Source organism: Anopheles ziemanni, chromosome 3, assembly GCF_943734765.1.
Source record: "Anopheles ziemanni chromosome 3, idAnoZiCoDA_A2_x.2, whole genome shotgun sequence".
Lineage (NCBI taxonomy): Eukaryota > Metazoa > Arthropoda > Insecta > Diptera > Culicidae > Anopheles > Anopheles ziemanni.
In genome coordinates, this window is record NC_080706.1 from 94,857,673 (window position 1) to 94,880,908 (window position 23,236).

Here is a 23,236-nt window from a genome sequence, read left to right on the forward strand (position 1 = left end):
CGCGGACGCCCGGGCATGATCCCACTAACATTGTATAAATTGCGCGCACAAAAAAAAAGTAAATTACATTTTCCTGATTCCATTTGCGTAATGAAAACGATCGAGCGAATAAATAAATGGCGGCCTGCGGATGAAAACTGAAGGGAAAACTTCATTTCCGCACAATGCTGCCGGCGAACGCCAGAACGCTGCGGTCTGGAATTCCTTGAATCCGCGCGCAGACATCGTATCTCCGCATTGCATTTCGTACTTGATTGATCCCCGGACCGGTTCTTATTCTGTTTTGCATATGAAAAATAAAAATCATCATCGCCCGTTGGTTCCATTCGGTGTTCGGTGAAGGTAACCTGCCATGGTAGGGTAATATTTTTCTTGCCGCAGGAGAATCTGTAAAGCAGAGTTTTTACTCTCCGACGAGGAAAAATCATACGCTTCCGGAAGCAGAACGGAATCGAAATGTGGTTTGCATATACATCAACCATTTAATGACTCTGTATCAACGATTTCATACCCTGTGGGAAGCAAAATATTACGAGGGAAATGTGACGCATGTAAGGGAAAAAAATGACGAATAATTCTTTTTTATCTTGGTTTGGTTTACAAAAAAAAACTATCCTGCAAAAAGTTTGATAATTAATGCGTAAACAAAATCAACATCAAAATTATAGTTGTATTGGAAATGGAGCAGCTAGATTTTTGCGGTCTTGATACCCATTTTCACCACTCAAAAGCAACCCCGATTTTCCCAATTCTCTTCAAATACCGAATCCTTCACGTCTTCAAAACCTTCTGCGACAAAAACCCCAATAGAGAATGAAATAAGATTAGGAATATTTTATTGCATCAGCAATGCATAACTAATCCCTCCCCTCTCGAGAAGATCGGTGCGATGACGGTTTGGAATGCAGATGCACTCGTCTTGGCTCCTGTGTGGTGGTTTGAGAAAATTTCCATAATTTTCGCTCCCCATTTCCACCATTGGGTTTATGGATGCTGCAGCTCCAGCTCGATGATGCTCCAGGGAGCAAAGATGTAGAGAACGTAAAGCAGTAATTGTTGTAGTTCTACTGTGGTGTTCCATTAAACCAAGCTGCATCAGCAGCAGCAGCAGGGCATGGTGCATGGTGAGTGCAGCTTCGCCTTTCTCCAGAAATAATCAAATCGGTTTGTGGTGGATGTTTCGTGGTCGGAACCTAACTGTTCCTGCAAACGTTTAGACAATGCGAAACGGTGAAGCGCAGACACGGCTGTGTTTGAAATTATGATGCAGCGTCATAACAGCGTTTATGCAATTATAATGAGCATGAAATTCGGTTGGTTTGAAAGTCTGTTACGAAAAACATGACTTTACACTTACCATGAATATACTGCGAAATGTATATTCATTTTTCCAACATTTAATGGAGACGCCTAGTCTCCCGTGCTGGATAATGGAGACGCCTAGTCTCCCGTGTTGGATAATGGAGACGCCTGGTGTTTGTTTTAGAATCGTCGAGTGTTGCTTGTGTTTCTTCTTCTCTCCGTTCAAACTTTGCCAGTTAAAGTTGCCAAACTAACATTATCAAGACAATCGTTATTCTGGAAGTCTTTGTTAGACGAAGCGAGTTCGCAACCCAGGGTTTCCAGGGCGCATAGCGTGTCTAATGAACAGGCTCGCTGCTGCGTCGTGTTTTGCCACCCAAGGAACGAGATACCCTCCAGTGCAGCAATGCAGAATACCCAGCGGAATTATTCGGAAGCATGCAACCGACTTGCACGCTCTCATTCATATTCTTTTTTCCTTCGCTCCGATTCGTACCAGAAACATGCTTCGCGGAACATGACAATGCAGGATCCCGAAGTAGCAGGTTTATCTATCCTCTGACGCTGCGAAATGTGTATTGTAGCATGCAGCTTAGCAATGTCTCATTGTGATACCGGAGACCCACAACCCCTTTCGCTGCAGAATGAGTCGATGAATTCCTTTTTGACAGAACGACTGAAGGAAATGTAATTATACTTGTTGTTTGCTTCTCGGGGCGGCGTCCCAGAGCGACGGTAAGGATGACTTTTACTTCCCCCTTGTAGAAAACTATCTGCATAGCGCCCAAGACAATGACGATCACCCCGGAAGTTGGAACTCTCACACAGATCTTGTGGAATAGTGCTTCTGGAAGTGTGCTTCACTCGGATCTCTGCTTAGCGAAAATGTTGCCTCCGTGTGTGACATTTGCATCGTTTTCATGCTCTTTCTTTAACTGTCTGCCCAGGACGAACAATGTCGTCATATTCATTCGTCTTTTCAACTTCGCTACTTGTTTGCACAGCCATTGACGTTCGTCCCGTTTCCGAAGCCGCAAGGAAAATGTCTTCCTGCCAAGCTTTAGCATTCCAGGGCCGGTCTTCTCTTCTAATCGACATCCGACGCTCATGTTTCGCCGTTGTCATTGTGCCTCCATGTCCATTTCCCGGTTATTTCTTCCGTGGCCATTCTTCCGGTCCGAACGTGGTTGCCGTTGTGAACCGTTCGGATGGAGTTGTCATTCTGAATGCATATTTTATGGCCAACGCCGCTTCTGCTCCTCCTCCGTTCCAGTTGGAACAACCGTTTTCCAACGGAATGATGGTGCTCCGGAAATTTTGCATTCTTGCCCCCCGCCGGGACTGGGGAAGAGTTTTCAAGTCCCGTCCAGCAATAAGTTGGCAAAAGCTTTCAAACGACTTCGCCCGCACGGGTTAAATTGCGGCAGTTTGTAACTTCCCCGTACTCAGAGCGAAAGGCAGGCAGGTTGATTGACCTGACCGGGAATGGAAGATCATCGGTTCTCGAATCCTACCTTGCGCGTTTGAAATGGACCGTGGTGAGTTTATTATTCATGGGAAAACTTTAAACCACCTTTAACCTCAAACTAATGGTAGCTTTTGGAATGTTCTGCCGTTCCAACGAAGTTTTAACGAGTTTTCAAAAAAGACAAAATCTGTTGCCTTCGTCACAATCGATAATTAAGCTCAATATGATGTTGGGAATACCACTGAAATGTGCATAACATTGCTGCAATCGTCTATATGTTGAATGAGTGTAGACTTTACAAAACGCTATCTTCATTTATCCGATTACTATGCCTTCCACTAATTACACCGTCTGCCGACACCGCAGAGTTGCGTGGTCCATATTCTAGCGTGGAGCTTCCGTGAAAGTTCTAATTAAATTTTCCCCAAATTAGGCACCTGGGATCGGCGTCGAGAGTCGGCAGCCGGGCTGGTTTTCCTCCGTCCATCCGTCCGTCCGTCTATTGGTTTTCGCTTTAATGGCATGCAAATCCGATTTTCTGCAACCCAGCGTCGCTCCGGAAGCGCTTCAGTTCGGGAAAGCAGCAAATAGATTGCTCATTAATTCGTAAAATATGACGTTTGCAGTCTCGAAGACGACGAGGAAGAGAGCGGAGTGGAATTGATGCCGGTTTTTCGAAACGTCGAAAGCATAATGGAGCGCTCGGAGCGAACGGCGTGGCACGCGCGCGGCACAAGAAGTCGTGATGTTTTTGTGGCAAGAAACCGCAAGAAACGTTATTTTTGATGCCCCCCGGATCAAATTCTTTGACGTGATTGAATCGGAAATGTACTCCGTAATGGCTGGTATTTTATGGATACGGGTGCATTTATAGCGCCTGCCAAATCTCGAACCCATCTCGTTACTAGGGCGTGATGGCATTGACCGTCTCGTGTCGAACGATAAATATCATTTTATTACGCGTCAAACGATGCGAAAGATCCGGAATGGATGGAATGCGATGAGTAGGAAAATCCAAGGGATTTGGGCAACTGTGTGCACTTCCCTCCAGTGGTCGGCCATTTCCATGGAATCGGTGGACTTTCCTCAGTGGCTCCTTTCATATGCCAGATGGGAACCCGGCATCCGTACACTGTGGGCCTTTGCCGAAGTAATTCTTCCCGGTTTCGGTTTCGGCCAAGTGGAAATGTGGTTGAAATTTCGCTCACGCTGTTTTCCCAATGTCGACGCGCGACGCACCGTCCTGAATAAATATGATCCAGGAAAAACTCCATCCCAGCTGTGTTTGTCTTTGTCCGGATCGTGATCCCCCGTCCTCGGGTGGAGACGAGTGCCAGATAAACTCTTTCCCTCTTGATGGTGTGCGATTGGTTTTCTGTTTAGGATGCGTCTTTTTGGTGCCAGCGTTCTTTCATCATATAGAACATGTGTTTGTTCATATGTTGCGAAATCAGCAGAAAACTGAAAACGAATGGGAAGCCAACAAAATACTTACTTATCGGGAATCAAAAACAAAATTCCCATGAACGCACATTATTTTCTTTCGCATTTGTTTTATCATAAAATCTGAATTTTGTGAAACAGTTGAAAAAACTGAACAAAGCAGAGAATATATTTTTCTGAAAGTTGTACTCTTTTTCTCATCACTAACCTATTTTCTAGATCATCTGTTTATGTTTGATAGTTTTGCACAGAAAATCGCAAAAAGGGATGAGGATAGTTCTTTATTTACTATGTTCAAAGGCTTCTGAGTTCTTTGACAAGTGTTGATACCATCCCGAAGGTCTGTGCCAAAGTGAGTTTTTCTCTTTGGTATGTGAGTGAAGGTGCTTAGAAATGTCGTCAAAATGGTAATATTCTCCTGATCTATTTCATTCGTGAATGGATATGGGTGGGGAAAATATGACGCAATAGGTAGAAATCATATCCCACTTGTCGGTGTGTTGCTTTCCCCAATACCTCGAGTGGACTATTTCCGAAGATTCGCAGCACTTCCACATCCAAGCAGCCACTGAAGTGCAAAAAAAAAAAACTACATCGAAAAGAAGCAGAAAAGGTATGCGAACCATTCGCACGTTTGTTTTGATTTTGAATGTCTCGTTCGGTGTGTTTGTAAAGCCCGACGTTTCGATGCTCCCTTTCTCGTTCGCCCCTTTTGATGCAGAAAAAAAAAAATGAAGGAACCCCTTTCGATACCAAACGTTTCCGTTCATGAATCTCCCATCATGACAAAGGGGTGCAGATATGATGCTGTCCATGTTGATGTAGACGACATTTATTATTTTTATATTTCGCACGTTTACATTCCCTTTCCTTCTGCCGGGAGCATGTGTTGATGATGAATGATGGCTGTTTGGACGGTTGAAGATCAAAATCTGTTCAAGTTCAAAGAAATGTACATAAAAACAAACCAACTACACTTGCGAACCAGGAAAAGCAGGTGTTCAAAGGATTGGATATGTATTGCATGATGCTGTGATATTTATTTTCTTCCGACTACTTTCTTCATCCATCGAGCCCTTGCAACATATCACTAATCCTTCGGTTTAGATGGTGTATAGAAAAAGTTACCTTTTGTTTACCGTTTATTGCACCATACCTTCTTGTAATTAATTTTTCAAACATTCCACCCTACAATGGCGTTTAGTGCATGATCCTGTGGAAGCAGTTTGGCAATAATTACGAAACGCCAAACACTGGCTGTCAAAGGTTGCTTTCAACTCAACTCGACGTCGTGTACCTGAACCTTTCCTGCACCTGTGTTTCTAAACTACAAAAGCGAACGACTACTGAAAAGGCTGCTTTCAGTCGAAGGAAACCCGCCGGATCAGAGCAGGCGCTGGGTAAATGGGAAACTTTTCTAATCAAATTAAAATGTCACATACAATCGCGTCAAAAGTTTACGGTAAGCAGAGAACCAAATAACTACCGCTTTGTGGTAGTGGTATATTTGGACTTGTGGAGGGAAATCAGCCAGCTCAGTACGATAAAACAATTAATGAAGGGAGCGTTTGCACAAAATCGGACGAAACAAAAAAAAAACGAAATCAATTGAGGGGAAATATTTGCACTACATTTCGAAAGGTTCTCTCTAACTTCTGGTTGCTTTCTTACATACTTTCCGGAGCCAAACTAAAATTGAAATATAAATACCAATAGTACTTCTTTATAATCTGTCAAAAACTTTCTTCTTTTCCGGGTTGAAAAGAAAAAGTCGGAACTAAAATAGGTCATAAGGAATCAACTTAAATTAATTTTCAAACATTGTGCATAGGAAATAATAAAAAGAGTAAACGAACCGTCTCACTATCTGGTAATTTTTCGTTGAAACCTTTTTTAAGCTCCTTAAAAACCGAATACGGTGAAATATCATTTACCGACGTTTAGTACCCTCTGAATAATTGCAAAAGCTTTTAACGAAATCCTTCGTCCAGCATTCACGCTCAAAGCAATACTACAATCTTAGCACTTGGACATCATCACGAAGAAATTGTTTTTATTTTTTAATGCAATTAAAAAGTTCTCTTCTGCACTCCTTCGGCTTTCACTGTGGGCGAGAAAAAAAAAGGCGGAAGTTGTAGACGACCAATAGATAGAGGAATATATACGGGTAATTTGTTTCGTAAATTAAGACCCCACTCCCCCATCCTTTGCTGGAAATGTCTTGCGATTCTATTTCTGCTTTCTCGCGAGAGTGGAAAATAAATATCACACCGACGAGATGGGCATTAGTGGCAAAAGCAAAACAACTGGCCACAAGGCCACAAAAGAACGAGCTTGGATGCTTTGTTGGTTCATTTGCTTGCGCAAAAGTTTTCCATATTTCTATACTTTGATAGACGTTTTGGGTAATTGCTTTGCGAAATAAATGTAGAAAAAGACACAACATCTTGGGGGTGCACACTTCCGTTCAAATGAAATTCTCTAATTGATGAGATTTGTTATTTATGCGATGCTGCGAAAGGTACCACGCTGGGTTTCTGGGGCCCACAATGGGTGCTCGTTTCGTAATGGTATTGTTGTCGAAATCCAAAAAAACTTTCCCAACATTTCGCTAACTACTGCGCCAAACATTTACAAATTAAAAAGTCAATATTCACTTTACCACCTGCCTAAGGGAAGTCAAAAGCAAGGCGCGTTTTGGCGTTGAGTGACTACGTTTTTGACTGATTATGCGACTAATTAGAGCTATTAGTCAAGAAAGTTGGATGGCGCTTGTAACATCGAAATGCCTTCCCTTTACACCGTTGTGGAAATGAACAAAACTGACGCGAAGTCGAGAGCCGTAGGAATCGGACGAAAATGGCGACGAAGCGTTCGCGGTGCTCCAATAAACCACGCCATTCCTTTACCCATCCTTTACCCTCGCCGCGTCGTGTAATCGATGATAATAAATCTCGAATTTTCCCTGAGTTCTATTGTGTCTGCCTTTTTCTCGTTCGTCACTTCCCTCTCTTTCTCTCTCTCTCTCTCTTAATGTGCTCCATCACAGAGGGACAACCATTTCGAATTGAAAGCTACGTGTTCGTTTCTTGGCACGTCCCGTCCGTCGGTGGAAAAGCGAACCCGGCTCCGGCACAAAACGGATGTCGTTCATTAAACATTCATTTACAACAAGTATCCGGGAAAATTATGTTCTGCTCCCGGTCTCCCGGAACGCGCCGCGAATTTCCACTTGAGCGTCCCTTTCTTCTTGCGCGAATCGCATTTGATGTACGATGGCTGCAGCGTCTACTATGGGAGTATGAGAATTGGGATGGAAGATGGATTTCCCTATTTAAGATGCTTCTAAAAGGATGATAAAGAACCCTTGCCGTATCGCGACTCGGTCTTGCCTTTAGTCACCGTGTGGAAGCAATTATGTTCACGTGCAATCTAGATTAGACCGTAGAACGGTGGTGGTTCCCAGCTTTTCGCTATCTTAATCGATTCCACGAATTTCCCTGCACAGACAGACGCCCGGAAAAGCCGCGGAAATGCCGAACAAACAGTCGAATGAATGGACGCCGAGGTGGGTTCCGCGTGTCAGTGCACTCGGTATGCCGGGGACTCCGGGGCGCTGGAGAGTGAAAACGGAAATCCTCCGGTGACGGTCTGGTGCGCGACCATGCGCCTAACGTACCAACCCAACTGCGACCAAACCTCCTCCCCCTCTGCTCGCTCAGCAAACACCGATTTTGTACACCGTACAACCGTAATCGTTACTAGTCGTCGTGTAATCTTTCGGTGGAAAATTCGGCCAACCGGTGCGAGGGAGCCGAAAGCAGCTGCCTGATAAAGTGTCAGTTAAGGCGGTTGGCGTGTGGACAGCAAAAGGAAACGATTTATTATAAGCAGCTTTCGATAGCGATGATAAGCTCAACTGGCTGCCAGCGGACCGGTACGGAAAATGGAAAAGCCAAAGGACGCCCCGCGGTAATCCGGCTCCGTCGTTTAATCGCTGCCTCGTCAGCAACAGCGCAACAAGAGCAACACTAGAGAGAGAGTGGGGCTTAATGTGAATATGATATCTGGTTCAACGTTACTCCATTGCCCTGTTGTCCTCGATAACACGATTAAACAATAGGGAGAAAATATGAACCAAAGCCAAACGGTATAGCATTACCTGTGAACAACCTCTCAACTGACTATGGATAGCTTTATTTTTGCATTTTTATCAAAAGCACTTGTTTTTCCACCTGCAGAACCGTAAACATATGGACTTCATACGAAAACAACAAATTGATAACTTTTTGCGGCGCAATCGAAAAAAGCAATCAAAACAAAGAAAACAATATCGGCTTTCACCCTTCATTCATGAGATAGCAATTCCAGTCCTTTCTCTAGTTACGCATTGGAAACACTGAACATATTTAAAGTGGAGTTCGGTGGTAGTTGGCTCACAAACAGTAAAGTTCAGTGAAATACTACGATAAGAGGAGTTTGAACAGCTTTATGTTCAAGTTTCAACTTTAAAATGTAATGCGAGTTTTGTGTTTATGTTACTGTTGCTAAAATGCTCTCAAAAACAAGCCGATATTAAAATCCAAAGTTCAAACCATTTTCCATGAATGGAAGGTTATCCTTTGGTTTCGGCGTTTTCATCGTAATGTTCATTGTATTCATCAATACACATTCGTTCGATAAATTTTCATTTGTTTAAATATATTTTGTTTGAATATATTATTCTCTTGTTGAAGTCGACATGAAATGAATCGCTTTCCAAGCGTTGAATGTGTAAACATATTGTGAAAATAAAAATAAAAATTTAAGGAAGTTGTACCAAAAAGGATTAACATTCCCTACGATCGAAGCTCGTTTTAAAAAGGATACAAAATTCGAAAAAGAAAAGAGTAGATTAAAGGCCAACCCAGAACGGTGTCCCAAGATTTGCTCCGCCATCAAACATAATCAATCACATTGGTCGCGTCCAGCGTGGACCTAATCAGAATTTCATTAAAGATCCCTTCGGGGACAGCGTGGAACTCTGCTACAGAAAGAACTGATCTACTTTTACCTTCTTTTAATTACTTTGTCACTTTGCCTCGAGAAAATTCCTTCCTTACGTCGTTTTTTGTGTCCATGTATCTACCCTGATGTTTGTAGTGAAGTAATCGTCAGCTGCAAACAAAAAAACAGCCTCCGTTCCATAGTATGTCCATTTAATTATCCTTCTTTTGGCTGAACAACAAGCAAGGTGGCGTTTTTTCGAACTGTTGTGTTGTGTTTCCCCCGAGGTACCCTTCCCTTCCACAGGAATCCCCAGCCTATGGATGCTGTTTTTGTTTGATTTTCCCACCGCTCGGTTGCGCCCACAACACTCGAACGCCAACGACAAAGGTTTGGGCGCCAGAAAGAGTTATGCGCAAGTTGAAGACAACTGGCCTCGGGCTTCAGTCTCTGTCCGGTGTTCTGGCGCAAAAAAAAAAAAAAAGGACGAACGCGAGTGAAACGATGAATGAATTAGCGTCACCGGTTTAGGGAAAGTTGTTTGGAGACTTTGGCGGAGGGAAAAAATGGTTCCCCGGGACCGAAAAGTTTTTCCCAACTGACTCGGAGTGTTCTTTTTTTTCCCCACCCACACGTTGACACGGCCAGAGGGTAGAAATGTTCCCTCCCCAGGGGGGAGGTTGTGAAAGATCATTTGAATTTAGCTAACAGATTTTAATTATTCACCCGCACACAGTCCGGACCGCTCTCGGATGCTGGCAGTAAATCCCTTCAAGGAAGAAGAAGGAAAAATACAGACCCCGTTCGGTCGGGGACAGCCTTTAAAGGTACTTGTTTTTTTTTTTTTTACTACCGGAGTTTGTTTTCGGAGCGCATACACCGTTGGCCACCGTTTTGGGAGTTTGGTTGTTTTCGTCTTGGGTCGTGTCCACGGCATTGTTGACATAGTGGCGTTGCGGTAATTAGATACCACACTTGGGGAAAAGCGCAGAAGAATATGCATGGCGATGTGAACCCTTTTCGTTTTCCTTTTTCGCTTCCCCTTTCAGTGGCACCGACACAACCATCTTGTTTTGAAAGATCACCCAACGCACTTCCGGGCGGAATGGGGCAGAAGAGGGTGATGCCAAAAACCAAAAGCAAACCACCGAAACCGGAACGTTGCGAAGCGCTCTCAAAGCTCGTTCTGCCAGCTTTGAGGAGAAAGGAGAAAAAAAAGTTTAAACGTTCCGCCCCAGGGCTCGGAATGGCTCTGGCCACCGAATCGGGATCCGCTTTGGGAGCCACATTTCGTATTATTATACCTGGGTAATGGTAATGAGCAGAAGTTGTCAACACAGGAAATCGCTCAGCCACCGGAAGGACGCGGTCTTGCGGTTGGTGACGATGGACACACACAAATAATTATACCCGCCCATTATTGTCGGGAAATTCTGGAGATGTGGTTAGTTTTGGGTATTTTGTAGATGAGTCACACAACTTGCAATAACAAACCTCGCTCAACACTTAAGATACTTCCAGAAACAAAACAGACTTGGTAGCTTAGGAAAATTGTACATTGACTGAGTTCTGTAACAAGTTGATGGTTCACCAAACTCCTAACTGCTCAGGAGGTTCTCTTATATTATTGAATTAAAGCTTAATTACTCAAAAAGCTCATCAAACTCAATAGGCTTTGATGCCCGATAGTGCAGCGGTAAGGCGAGATCACACTACTCAGGAAGTTGTGGTTTCGGAACCTGAATCTTGGACTCCCTAGTATTATGAACGGATAAATACCAGTGTAAAAGATTCTTTCGACGAAAGCATGTTCTGAGTTCAATGTCACTTTCTTCGGGCTAGAGACCTAGTTTCTACTTGGGATGTCATGGGATTTAGGAAAATGAAGTCCTTGATCTTGTTTGCAGACTGAAAAACTGTGATTGCTATTCTCAATGATCAATTCCATTTAATGAGCTGATTGACCAACCCAGTTTGGTGAATCCTGGGTAAGAACTCTTTATTTACAGAGCTTGCTGGATGCAACTCTTTACTGAGCTAGGTGATTCGCTTTGCTCAGTTTTTTCAGCTCTGCTCACTGAAAGAGCTACTTGTCACAACACTAAGCTGTGTGTGGCTTTCCCTTTAAGAAAAAGTAAACAAAAGAACTATGCTACTGTGTCCAAAACAAAAGTATGCTTCAAAGTACAGCTACTGATTTTGCTGCAACATGAAACATTTGATCCTTCTGTAAGGGAACTCGTACAAATTCGGGTCGGGTTCGGTTCTGTGCGGGATGCTTCCCGATTTCTGTTGCTTCTCTGTAGGACTCGCTCCACTTGCATCACGAGGTACGGTTAAGTAATAATTCCGTCATCCGGCGCTGGACCTGTCTCGTCCATGAAATTGATACGGACCTACAGTGGAATTTCTACCCGACGACCAATGTCACTTGTTGTTTGCCAGAAGCCTCTCTCCGATGAAGGTCAGAGTGATGTCGTTTTGGTTTGCGAACGAGATGACCGCAGCGAGACCTGCTGGCCGTTTGCAGCTTTGAAATAATGATACGCCGGGTAATTTAATGAGTATTGATTACTAATTAATCATCCGAAGCGTGATCGGTGGGCGGTCGCGCTTCGCCACCAGCATGTGTCACCTTTTAATGCTGGAGCGCCTCGGAACTTCACAATCTATCTCCTCCTGCGCCTCGCCAATGCGGTGGGCTGGTGGAAGGTCGCGTGGGGTCAACGACGATCAGTAACATGGGCCAGTAAATTATCTGCAAATAGGACCACACACGCACACACATACACACATGCTACTGGGTGTCTCTCTCTTCGCGGCTGTTTACTTAACTTCTCACTGGTGGCGCACCAAATCCCATAAATACTCGCTCTTCGTATGCAAACAATCGGAGGTGCCGGTGGAGGAATGGAACTGCATTGATTGTATTGGATCCGTGCGATTATACTGTCGTGCGATAGGAGGGAGCACGATGCAGCGAAGATGATGAATGATCACCGGCGCATTTAAAGCGTCCCCTCTTCTTTTCCCGCGCGATGTTTGTTTGGCAAAACCGCGTTTGTGGTTGCAACCGGCAGCGGCGGCACTAATTTATGCAAACCAGTTTCCAAATCCGAAGAGCGATTGCATGGGGGAGGTGTGAGGCGTGGGTGTTTGCCCCCCGAGGGTGGGTGGGTGAGTTTGATTAGTTTTTGTTTTCATTGCCTCTCATTAATGCTAATGTCGGCTCGAGCGTCGCCTGCTTGGTGCTTGGGGACTTCCCCCCAAAAGGGGGGGGGGGGGGGGTCAGAAAAAGCTTAACTCGTACCGATAAATTTAAATCATTTAAGCCCCCGTCCGAAGCTGCCGTTTCCGATGGAGGAGGCGGAATTTATCAGCCGCAGAATGAAGTGAATTATTATCCTTAAGCGTGTGCCAGATGGGATGCGAATAGGTTTACCCCCCAAAAACAACGCTCCTGTTCAGTGAACCGGAAGGATAAAGCAAACGAGTTACGTTCGTTTCAGTATCGCAAAATAATTCCCCCACAGGTGCTTCAATTTATTGCGAACCATTGCGGATCGATTCAATTCCAAGAATAGTCCCCGTTTTCAAAACTCACCATGAAATCATTTCCATCATGCTTCGATAAAACTATGTTGAACGTTATTAGTGAAGTGCTTGGTCGCCGGAAACGTTGAAATAGAATTGTCGGTAAAAGCATTATGAGTGATAAAATATTTAAATACTCCCTTGGTCCCGGAGACCCCGGGAAAATCCTTTCCCCCCACCCCCTAACTCGTGCTGAACGTGTGGTGAATAAATAAACAGCCAACGTGATGGCAGCAACAAAACCGTCCCGACCACCTTCCCCGTTCCTTCCGGCTCCGGATGGTTCGGATTGGATTCGCTTTGCAAAATTTTCTAAACTCTCTCTCTCCATCCATGGGTTGGCTCTGGTCAAACTTCTTGTTGATCAGCATGCAATGACTCAATTAATAATGGATTGGCTGTGGTCCGGGAGGCTCGATGGACTGCGTCGTCTCGTCCTCGGGGCCGGAAATCCGGCTCTCGCACGCCCAGCGAATCGGGTTCTGACTAGTGTTGTGCTTAATGAATCTTTTGGCGAGATTCATTCATATGAATCTTTTACCTAAGATTCATTCAGATGGATTCATGAATCTTTGCGGATTCGAATATTCAAAGCTTAATGAATTTTTCGAAACCTTAATGAATCTTCATGAATCTTTCATGGTTCTGGCATGAATCTCCCCGATTCTGTCATAGGCGTGGACAATGAGACCAAAAAAAAAAAAAAAAAAAAGGTGGTCCCTTAACCGACTTTTATGCATCTCGCGGCGAAAGATTCATTAATCCCTTATAAGGCAGAGATTCATTCAGATTCATGAATCTGAATCCGATTTACACAACTCTAGTTCTGACTCAACTGTTACGGTCCAAGTTTACACCTCGTTGGTTTAAGCGCTTATCTGCCACGTTCTGCGTACAACTTTCACGAAATGCTACTATCCTTTTTTGGAGCTACAAGTAGAGAGAAAAAGGTGCGAGATTGAAGGATCAAAATAAGAGCACCAAAGATGTGTCGGGAAAACTCCTACCATATGCGAGATGCGTGTTTCGGCTCATCGTACCGATACCGGTGTGATTTAATCGAAGTGCTGAATAATCAATGAACTTTTCAATCCTACTCTCGGTTGTTTTAATAAATATTCGAACAGCAAGGAAAAGAGGGGCACGACTGTCTAATCCCTTTGGTCGTAGCCAGGACTACACACATACACGCAATGCAAACAAAGGTTGGACGAGCATAAACAGACGGTTGGAATGCTGCAACTGTAAGCATTAACGCAAAAGGATCACAGCATTTGTACCAAAACAACAAAAAAAGGTCATTCGTGGGAAAGATGGGTTTGGGTGCTGTTGTTGTTACCGATTCCGATGGCGGTGAGGGTATTACAATCATCGTATAATCCCGGTGTGTTCGGTGTAAATGGGGCAAGGGATTTTCCAACCCGGTTGGCCCTTTTTTTTGTGTGCAAATCCCATCCCCGAGCCATTTGGCAACCGAACCGAAGGGATCAAATAAAAATTACTCCCCGGCTCATAAAAAGCAGAAGAGAGGGGGGCCCTGGCATTAAAGTGTCGCCGAAACCTTCGCCGAAAATCCCATCACTGATCCTGGTGGGTCGGTTGAACATTGTTACTTGAGAGGCGTGTTATCTGTTTTTCTTTATTTTTCTCAACTCAAAAAAGCTTCTCTTTTTGCGTAGATCGAGCGCATTAAATTTTCATTTGCAACTACATAGGAGTTGTCTGTGTGTGATACAAAATTCCGTTCCGTAACGCCCGTATCCAAAGTTACGTAGGATGTTAATTTTAAAATATTCACAAATCAAGTCAATGACCTACGGAGCCATCACCGTTAAAACTTTGTGCAACGGACTGCAGAACCAAGTATTTTTTTGTGGTAAGCGAGTAAAAGAGACCCGTTTTCGTACGACAAAACCGGTCGGGATGAAAATGTGCGAAAGAAAAACACCTGATCCGACACACAAAAGCACACAAATTAAGTTGAAACACTCCATTTTCCCGCCGAGTGGGATAAGAAAAAGAATAACACTGACCGCCAGCGCCAGCCGACATCCATAAAATAAATTGGATGAAAATTAGCTGACCGTTTTATGGTCGTAAGGGTCTGCGTTTTATGGGCTTAAAAGGATATGGGGGCCCGGGGGTGGAGAAATGAATGCCTGCCGTATCTTCAAAGAGAGTTTGAGGTTGAAAATGTTTAATTTGTGTTAAACCCACGACCTGGGTTTTTAAGGTTATTTCGGATGGAGATAGGATTTAAAAGGGGTCGTTAACGCTAATTTTATTAATAGCACAATTTCGAGCAACATTTCCCAACATGGACGGACATATGTTGCATGTTGAGGAATAATGCTCTACATTCGGTTATTCAGGCAACATGCAATTCTATTGTGGTTAAAACCAAATTCCCATACATACACACACAGACGCACGTGGTCCTGCATTACAGCACTAAATGGGGTCAACATGTGTGCGCTCTTGGTTAAACAATTGTGGTTTACTAATACCGCCCAGATTCGTGCGCGCTGGTCAGCGAACCAAAAACAAAACCCCCCGAATGGAAACCTTAGCAATATATAGCAACGGTTAAGGGTAGGAGAACGAAAACCCTCATACACCAGGGTTAGTCTACGTTTGTCTTTCTTGAACCTTTCGTAGTTTTTCATTTGTAACAGCACCGAAATGAAAGAACAACAAAAAGTAAAACGATGCACGGTTGCATATTTCAAACAAAGTTTCCAATTTCCGACCCGGCTTGGGAAATGCCTCCGACGAAGTTGTAAATAGAATGGTTGCAACAGCCTGGAAAACTAGGGGCTTACCTTGTTTGGTGAAATCACGGTTGCAGCTTTAGCGATACGCAGAAGTCACTGGTGTTCGTTCCTCTTTGCTTGCAGTTGATTGGTTTCCCAAGCGGGGAATGGCATTGCACAAATCCGGGAGGTCATCAACATTAGGCTTTGTTGGAGCTTCGAGTATCTCAAATTTCAAACAATTCGCTCTTCAACATTCCATAAGTATGTTGTAAAAATCAAAGAAACCCATGATCGGGAAGGCATAGCACAAATCCACATATCGCCAATCGAAGCAGCTGGATCAGAAAATAGATTTCCCAAACCCGACTGCATAGCTTGACGTGCGTCTTCTTGCGTCATTTCTTGAGAAATATCTCCTTGGCGTAGAAAAGCCACCGCAACATTCTGCTGGCGATGAAGTGTGACGGAATGCACAGACAACTAGCTGCATCCTTACGCCGTCACACCTCTACTGATACGAAAGTGCCAGTAATTTACTGTGTAAACAATAGCTCTGCTGTTGTTCTCGTGACGGCTGCTGGTGGCAAACACATAGAACGCGTTCACCTGGAGAGTCAGGACGCTGCTCTCTTACATGGCCATCGCCGGCATGCCAACTAATTGCTTGTGTACACACATACACACGTTCGCACTCCTCCTCCCTCTCCCGCCAACGCAAGGATTGGTGGGAAAACGCAAGCCATAATTTGCTGCTAAATTGCCCCGATATATCCCGACCGGGATCAGACCCTCGACGTTCGCTACACCTGTGCCGTGCCGGGTCGAGTGTGTTCCGAGAGGAATGTTTAAGGAAAATCATTGCAGCTCGTGTACTGTTAGCCGGTATGATGTGGACACACCGCTCTACAAACGATGCTGCTTACTCAGATGGTTATATTAATTGTAATTAAGTGAAGCCCTTTACACGGAATATACTCCTAACCAATTTGTACGCCAACTATTGGCATAAAGGTTGCATCGTCAAGTGAATTCAATGAGTGGCCACAACACACACATATTGTTTCTTTTTGGTTTGTGACACTTTTTTTTACTTTCTTTCACTTTCCAACGGTTGAATTTCCACAAACACGAAACATTCTTTCGGGCCTCTCTTAATTCGTCATTGGACACGGGCTGCGAATAAATCACTGTCATCCGCAGGCAAACACACTCGGGGTAATCAATGGGTAAAAGTGAGTACGGAAATACGAGCAGAGAAAACTTTGCAAACGCTGCGCCTGACGTGAATTATGTAGATGTGATGAAGGGTACAAAAAAAAACCGGATGAAATAATATTGAGTCACTTGCTCTCCACTCGAAAACTAAATGCAGTGCAATGCGAAATAAAAACGAAAGTAAAAACTGACCGAACCGAATTTACATTATCATCGCAAGTGTCGGCGAGCGAGCAGGAGGTTTACAATAAAGGCAACACAATTAGCAATTTCAAGTCCAACCTCAGTTGGCCATTCGTTTAGTTTCGCATCCTTTCCCTGCGTCGATTAAAAAATAAAATGAAACGGAACTCAGAAAACAGGATGAAAACGGCTCGTCCGGCCATCGTCGGGCGCGAAAAAGGAAGTGTACAAAATGATACATTGTTGTATCGTTCGTCAGTGTACAAAAAAATAAAACACGTGATGGTTTTACGCTGCTATTAGACGCATTGTTGTGATGAGTTAATGGATTCGTCGGGTGACTGGTGCGTCGCGTCAATCAAAGTGGATCGAATAAAAATAGCAATATAAGGCAACGATAGGTAAATGGATTGATTCAATCAGCTCGTTGGTCCTGTGGATAGTTTTTTTTCCAGTTGGTTGGTTTGTTTTTTTAGTTGGTTGTTGTGTGTTCATGACTCATGTGTTTCAATCATTTCAATTGGTCCTTGCAGTGAGTAGCATTTAGGTGAACAATCTCTTCGCGTCGTGTGGATTGCTGCAATTGCGAAATGGAATTTTAAATTGAATTCTCTTGTACGCGAACGATTATATCGTTCGAAACGTTTTTTGATGTAACTTTATTAGTCTTTTTGTTGACAGAATCCTTTTACTGTGCCTTGTGAAACATTTTCGAATGGGTTTTCTTTCGTTGAAGATGAAACTTTAATTGCGTATTTTTCTCTCTTTTCAGTGACCTGTCCAGAGTCGCAGTTTACGTGCGTGGTAGATGGGAAATGTATACCCGCCCTTTGGCGGTGTGACACGTCCGCCGATTGTTCCGACGGTTCCGATGAAGTCGGTTGTGGTATGTTAATGGAACATGGTCCATCCAAATGCTCCCTCCTAGGTCCTGTTTAAACTTTACCCCTTTTGCTTCGCAGATAAATCGCACACGTGCAAGGCGGATCAGTTCCACTGTAAGGTGTCCAACCGGTGCATCCCATCCGCGTGGACATGCGACGAAGATGTGGACTGTGGCGTGGTGGAGAAGTACCACATGCTGGACGAGTCGGACGAGGATCCGCAGCTGTGTCGTGCGCACAGAAAGTGCCTCCCGACGCAGGCCCTTTGCAGCGATGGCAAGTGCCTGGAAATCGATCGGTTTTGTGACGGAGCGTGGGACTGCAGCAACGACGAGCTGAACTGCTCGAGCAACGATACGGCCACGGCCAGCGCACCGACGAGCGCCTGCGATGCGCTCAAGTGTTCCTACGACTGTCGGCTGACGCCAGGAGGTCCGCGATGTTTCTGCGCCAAGGATAGTCAACCGAACGGTAGCGTTTGTGAGGACTTTGACGAGTGCCAGATCGAAGGCATCTGTGATCAGGTGTGCAAGAACCAGCCGGGATCGTATCAGTGCAGCTGCACGACCGGCTATGTCAAGCAAGGCAACAAGTGTACAGCGGTCAATTGTAAGTACCGACGAGTTGGACAGACTTGATTGTCTTCCGATGTTACTATTAATTTCCCTTTTGTTTTGTAGTGCCCAAAGATGAACCACTATCACTCCTGTTCGCAACACGAAACAAGGTGCGCAAAGTTCCGGTCAGCAATCGAACAACCATGTTCGACGAGACACAGCACACCTTCGGTGTCAGTAATTCCTCCGACACTCGACAGCTGTGGGAATCTTTCACACGCATCCGTGCACTAGAAATGGTGCATCGCAATCGAACGTTTTGTCTGTTGCGCATCTCGAACGAATCGCGCTTCGAGTGCTACAGCGTCGATAACACGACCCACAGCTGGACCATGCCCCGGCCCGACCTTTTCACCAGCCTCGACAACGTGGTGGATATCCGGCTCGACTGGGTATCGGGCAATTGGTACTTTCTCGACGAAGAACGCGAGATCATCTTCGTCTGTTCACCGCAAATGCAGCACTGTGCGATCGTGGTGGAAACGCTTTCGGAAGCGTTGCGCCCTCGGCGTATGGCGCTCGATCCGACCAAGGGGTTTCTGTTCTTTTCCCACTGGAGTAGCCACGAGGATGCCAGCATCGAACGCTCACTGCTCGACGGCACGAACCGGACGTCGATCGTGCTAAACAAGATCATCAATCCGCTGGACATCGCGCTCGATCTGGTGCTGGAGCACGTCTACTGGGTCGACACGCACCTGGACGCCGTGCAGCGGGTTAACTACGACGGCAGTGGCCGTTGGTTTCCCAAGAAAAGCCCCACCTTTCTGTTCCACTTTCAACACCTGTACGCGCTCGACGTGTTCGAGCGGACGATCTACCTTTCGTCGTGGCAAAACGGTAGCGTGGTGGCACTGGAAGGGAGCACGGGCCGGTGGCGCGTTGTCGTACCGGAGGCATCCCGTGCCGTTCATCTGCACGTGTTCCATCGACAGAAGCAACCGGAGGTAGCGCACCCTTGCCGGCTCGGGAACGGCGGCTGCGATCAGCTGTGCATTCCGGTGTGGAAGAAAACCGGTGTGGCCATCGCCCAATGCCTCTGCTCCCCAGGGTATCGACTCAAAACGAAAACGCAGTGCGTTCTCATCAAACGACCAACGATTTTGCTGTACGCCAAATCGAATCCCGCCATGATACGGGGGATGGCGATCGGCATCAAGTCGCAGGAAGCGATCGTACCCGTGACCAACATTGGGTCACATGTGTCTTTCGACTATCACAGCGAAGAGCAGCAGATATACTTTACCCATCGCATCAAGTAAGTACTCTGTTTGTTGGTAAAACTTTCGAAACATTTCGCAACTGGCTGTTGATTTTTTTTCCAGAGATTCCCCATCGTTTCGCATCGAGACACAGAAATATGACGGAACCGGCCGGGAATTAATCCTGGAAACGCCCGGTTCGTGCGATGGCATTGCATACGATTGGCTTGGCAACAACATTTTCTGGACCGACTCGGATAGGAATCAAATTTCCGTGATTAAACTGGGAGGATCTAAGACGCAGCGATTAACGCTCCTCCGTCATCTCGCCGCCCCAAAGTAAGTGAACCTCACACAAACGAATGGAACATGTCCTACGGTAAGATTGTAATAAGCTTCATCCAATCGCCAGATCAATTACAGTTGATCCGAAGCAAGGACGGATCTACTGGACGTCCTGGTCGCTGCCGAACGGACGCATCGATCGTGCGTGGATGAACGGTTCGCACACGGAACAGTTGGTAAGCGGCAGCGAACGTCCGATCGAATGGCCGACGGGACTCTCATTGGATACGGTCCAGCAGCGGCTGTACTGGTGCGACGCCCGTCTAAGCTGGATCGAGAGCGTAAACCTCGACGGTACCAACCGCGTCCTGCTGTACGACGGCCGGTCACACGGAAAGTTTCCCATCGCGCTCACAGTCCACCGGCAGCTTGTTTACTTCGCCGACAATGTGAAGGGCCACATCGAGCGGTTCAATCTGAGCGATCCGCTCGCGGTGGAAACGGTCACGATCGAAAAACCGCAAGTGCTCGGGATGAAGATTTTCGACAACCTCACCCAGTACGGTGGAAATGGGCGGAACGCGTGTGAAATCGAATGTGTCGGGATCTGCCTGAACACACCGACCGGCGAGGCTAGCTGCCGGTGCGAGGACGGATTCACGATGTCACTGCAAACCGACGGCAAGACGCCCATCTGTGTGCCGTTCGATGTGCAACACTCGGCGGCCACCTGTAACAATAGTACGCACTTTTTGTGCCACAATAAGATCGACTGCATTCAGATCAAGTACACGTGCGACGGTGATCGGGACTGCGAGGATGGAAGCGACGAGGAAGTGATACCGGATGGTCCGTGCGATCCAAACTGTGACCTCGAACGCAACTTCAAGTGCGACGAGCAGCGCTGCATACCCCGGGCGCTTGTTTGCGATGGTTCGGTCGACTGCATCGACGAGACGGATGAGGATTACCTCAACTGTCCGAACAAGACGTGCGGGGAAAACTTTTTCCAGTGTGCCGTCAGCCATCGGTGCATACCGAGTACGTGGGTGTGCGATCGGCATCTTGACTGCGGACCGAATGATCACTCGGACGAGCCGGACCACTGTCACCAGTGTCCGGAGTTTGAGTGTAAAAATTCGGCCTGCGTACCGTTCGAGTATCTTTGCGACGGAGTCGATCATTGTGGGTAAGTTGGTTCATAATTAACTGAAGGTTTATTTCAACATATGATTATTCAGTCAACCAGAGTTATCTTTTTCTATCTTCAGGGACAAATCGGATGAATCACAATGTGATCTTGACTGTGGTCCGAACGAGTTCTTCTGCAGCCCTCACGGTTGTATCGATCAGTCGTTAATGTGTGATCCAAAGCTCAACTGCATGAATGCCTTCCACGAGTGCGATACGTTGCCGAAGGTGGGTGACTCAAACTCCAGCTCCAGCACGCCGCAGTTGTCGGAATCGGAGATAAAGGAGCTTTGCAGTTTGGACCTCCCAGTGATTTGCGGTTCCAATCGACGGTGCATGGAAACCTACAACCGTGTCTGTCAGCGGATGGAGTTTGGAGCGTTCAACGAGTCGGCTCCTGAATGCCACCATCCGGATCGCTTGTGTCGTGTAACGAATTCGTGCCTAAAGGTAACTCAACTGTGCGACGGCCGTACGGACTGTCCTGATGGCACGGATGAAGGGTTCCGGTGTGCGGAGAAAGTTTGCGACACATTCCAGGAGTGCTCACATTCCTGCCACAATGCACCGGAGGGTGCGGTTTGCTCGTGTCCGCCACATCTGTTCCTTCAGCCGAACGGCCACGACTGTGGGCACGATCATGCGTGTGACGCGTGGGGCACATGCTCGCAGACCTGTTTGACAAAAGAGGCGCACTATCGGTGCAGTTGCGTTGAGGGTTACACGTTGCAGTACGATAAGTTTACGTGTCGCAGTAACAATCCCGATCCGGCGTACGTGATCTTCAGCAACCGACAAGAAATCCTGGGCGTTGATTTGGCCACTTTGGGCGTGAAAAGTTTCTACACCTCGCTGCAGAACACGATCGCGTTGGATTTCCTGTACCATGGCGATCTCATACAGATTTTCTGGTCGGACGTGGGAGACGACAAGATCTACCGAGGAACGCTGAAGAACGATACGCTAAGCAATGTCGAAGCAGTCGTGCAGTCGGGATTGTCAACGGCCGAGGGTCTCGCGGTCGATTGGATTGGAATGAACATCTATTGGATCGATTCGAATCTGGACCAGATCGAGGTGGCCAAAACGAACGGCAGCTTCCGGAGAACGCTGGTGGCGGGTGACATGGTGAATCCACGCGCGATCGCACTCGATCCGATGGAGGGAGTGCTCTTCTGGACGGACTGGGAGGAAGGATCTCCGCGGCTCGAACGTTGTACGATGGCGGGCGAAAATCGAACGGTTGTTAAATACGTCGGTTCTGATGGGGGCTGGCCGAACGGCATTGCGTTGGATTACGTGCTGAAGCGCGTGTATTGGATCGATGCACGATCTGATTCGATCCACACGATAACCTACGCGGGACTGGATCATCATCTGGTAATCAAAGATCAAGCAGTGCTGGCGCATCCCTTCAGCATAACCGTGTTCGACAACTACGTGTACTGGACGGATTGGCGCACGTACTCGGTAATACGCGCAAACAAGTGGAACGGGTCGGATGTGAGTATTATACAGAAAACGCAAAGCCAACCCTTCGGCATTCAGGTGCTGCACTCTAGCAGGCAACCGAACGCCCAACCGAACCCGTGTGGCGTCAACAATGGCGGCTGCTCGCACCTTTGCCTGCTGAGTGTTGGTCAACGGCATGAGTGTGCCTGTCCGCACGTGATGCGCCTGCACGAGGATCGCATGCGCTGCATCCCGAACGAAGAGATCCTCCTGTTCGTCGTGTCAACCGAGATCCGTGGAGTCGATCTACAGCAGCCGGCACACTATACCATCCCGACGATCAGCGATCAGGGGCAGGTGGTGCATCCGTCGGTGCTTGACTACGACATTAGCGCCGCGCGGTTGTATTGGAACGACATTCATCTGAAGGAAATCAAATCATCTGGATTATCAACCGGCCCGATCGAAACCATCCTCGACACGGGCATCTCCCATTCGCTCGGCTTTGCGGTGGATTGGATCTCGAAGCTGCTCTACTTTTCAACCGGCAACGAAACGCACAGCCGCATCATGGTGAGCAATCTGCATGGAGAGTACGTGTCGGAAATCGCCACCGGACTTTCACTCGTGAACAGTCTCGTCGTGTACCCAACGAGGT

At 46.4% G+C, this 23,236-nt stretch overlaps 1 protein-coding gene across 1 annotated transcript in view; it reads left to right on the forward strand.

Moving 5' to 3' along the window:
* LOC131285900 (prolow-density lipoprotein receptor-related protein 1) overlaps nucleotides 1–23,236 on the forward strand; it is a 67,736-nt gene that overhangs the window by 34,390 nt on the left and 10,110 nt on the right. Inside the window, exons 2-7 of the mRNA XM_058314754.1 lie at nucleotides 17,720–17,833; nucleotides 17,910–18,440; nucleotides 18,512–19,706; nucleotides 19,774–19,989; nucleotides 20,063–21,124; nucleotides 21,207–23,234. Of these exons, the coding sequence (XP_058170737.1) occupies nucleotides 17,720–17,833; nucleotides 17,910–18,440; nucleotides 18,512–19,706; nucleotides 19,774–19,989; nucleotides 20,063–21,124; nucleotides 21,207–23,234 (5,146 nt within the window). The remainder of the gene's footprint in view (nucleotides 1–17,719; nucleotides 17,834–17,909; nucleotides 18,441–18,511; nucleotides 19,707–19,773; nucleotides 19,990–20,062; nucleotides 21,125–21,206; nucleotides 23,235–23,236) is intronic.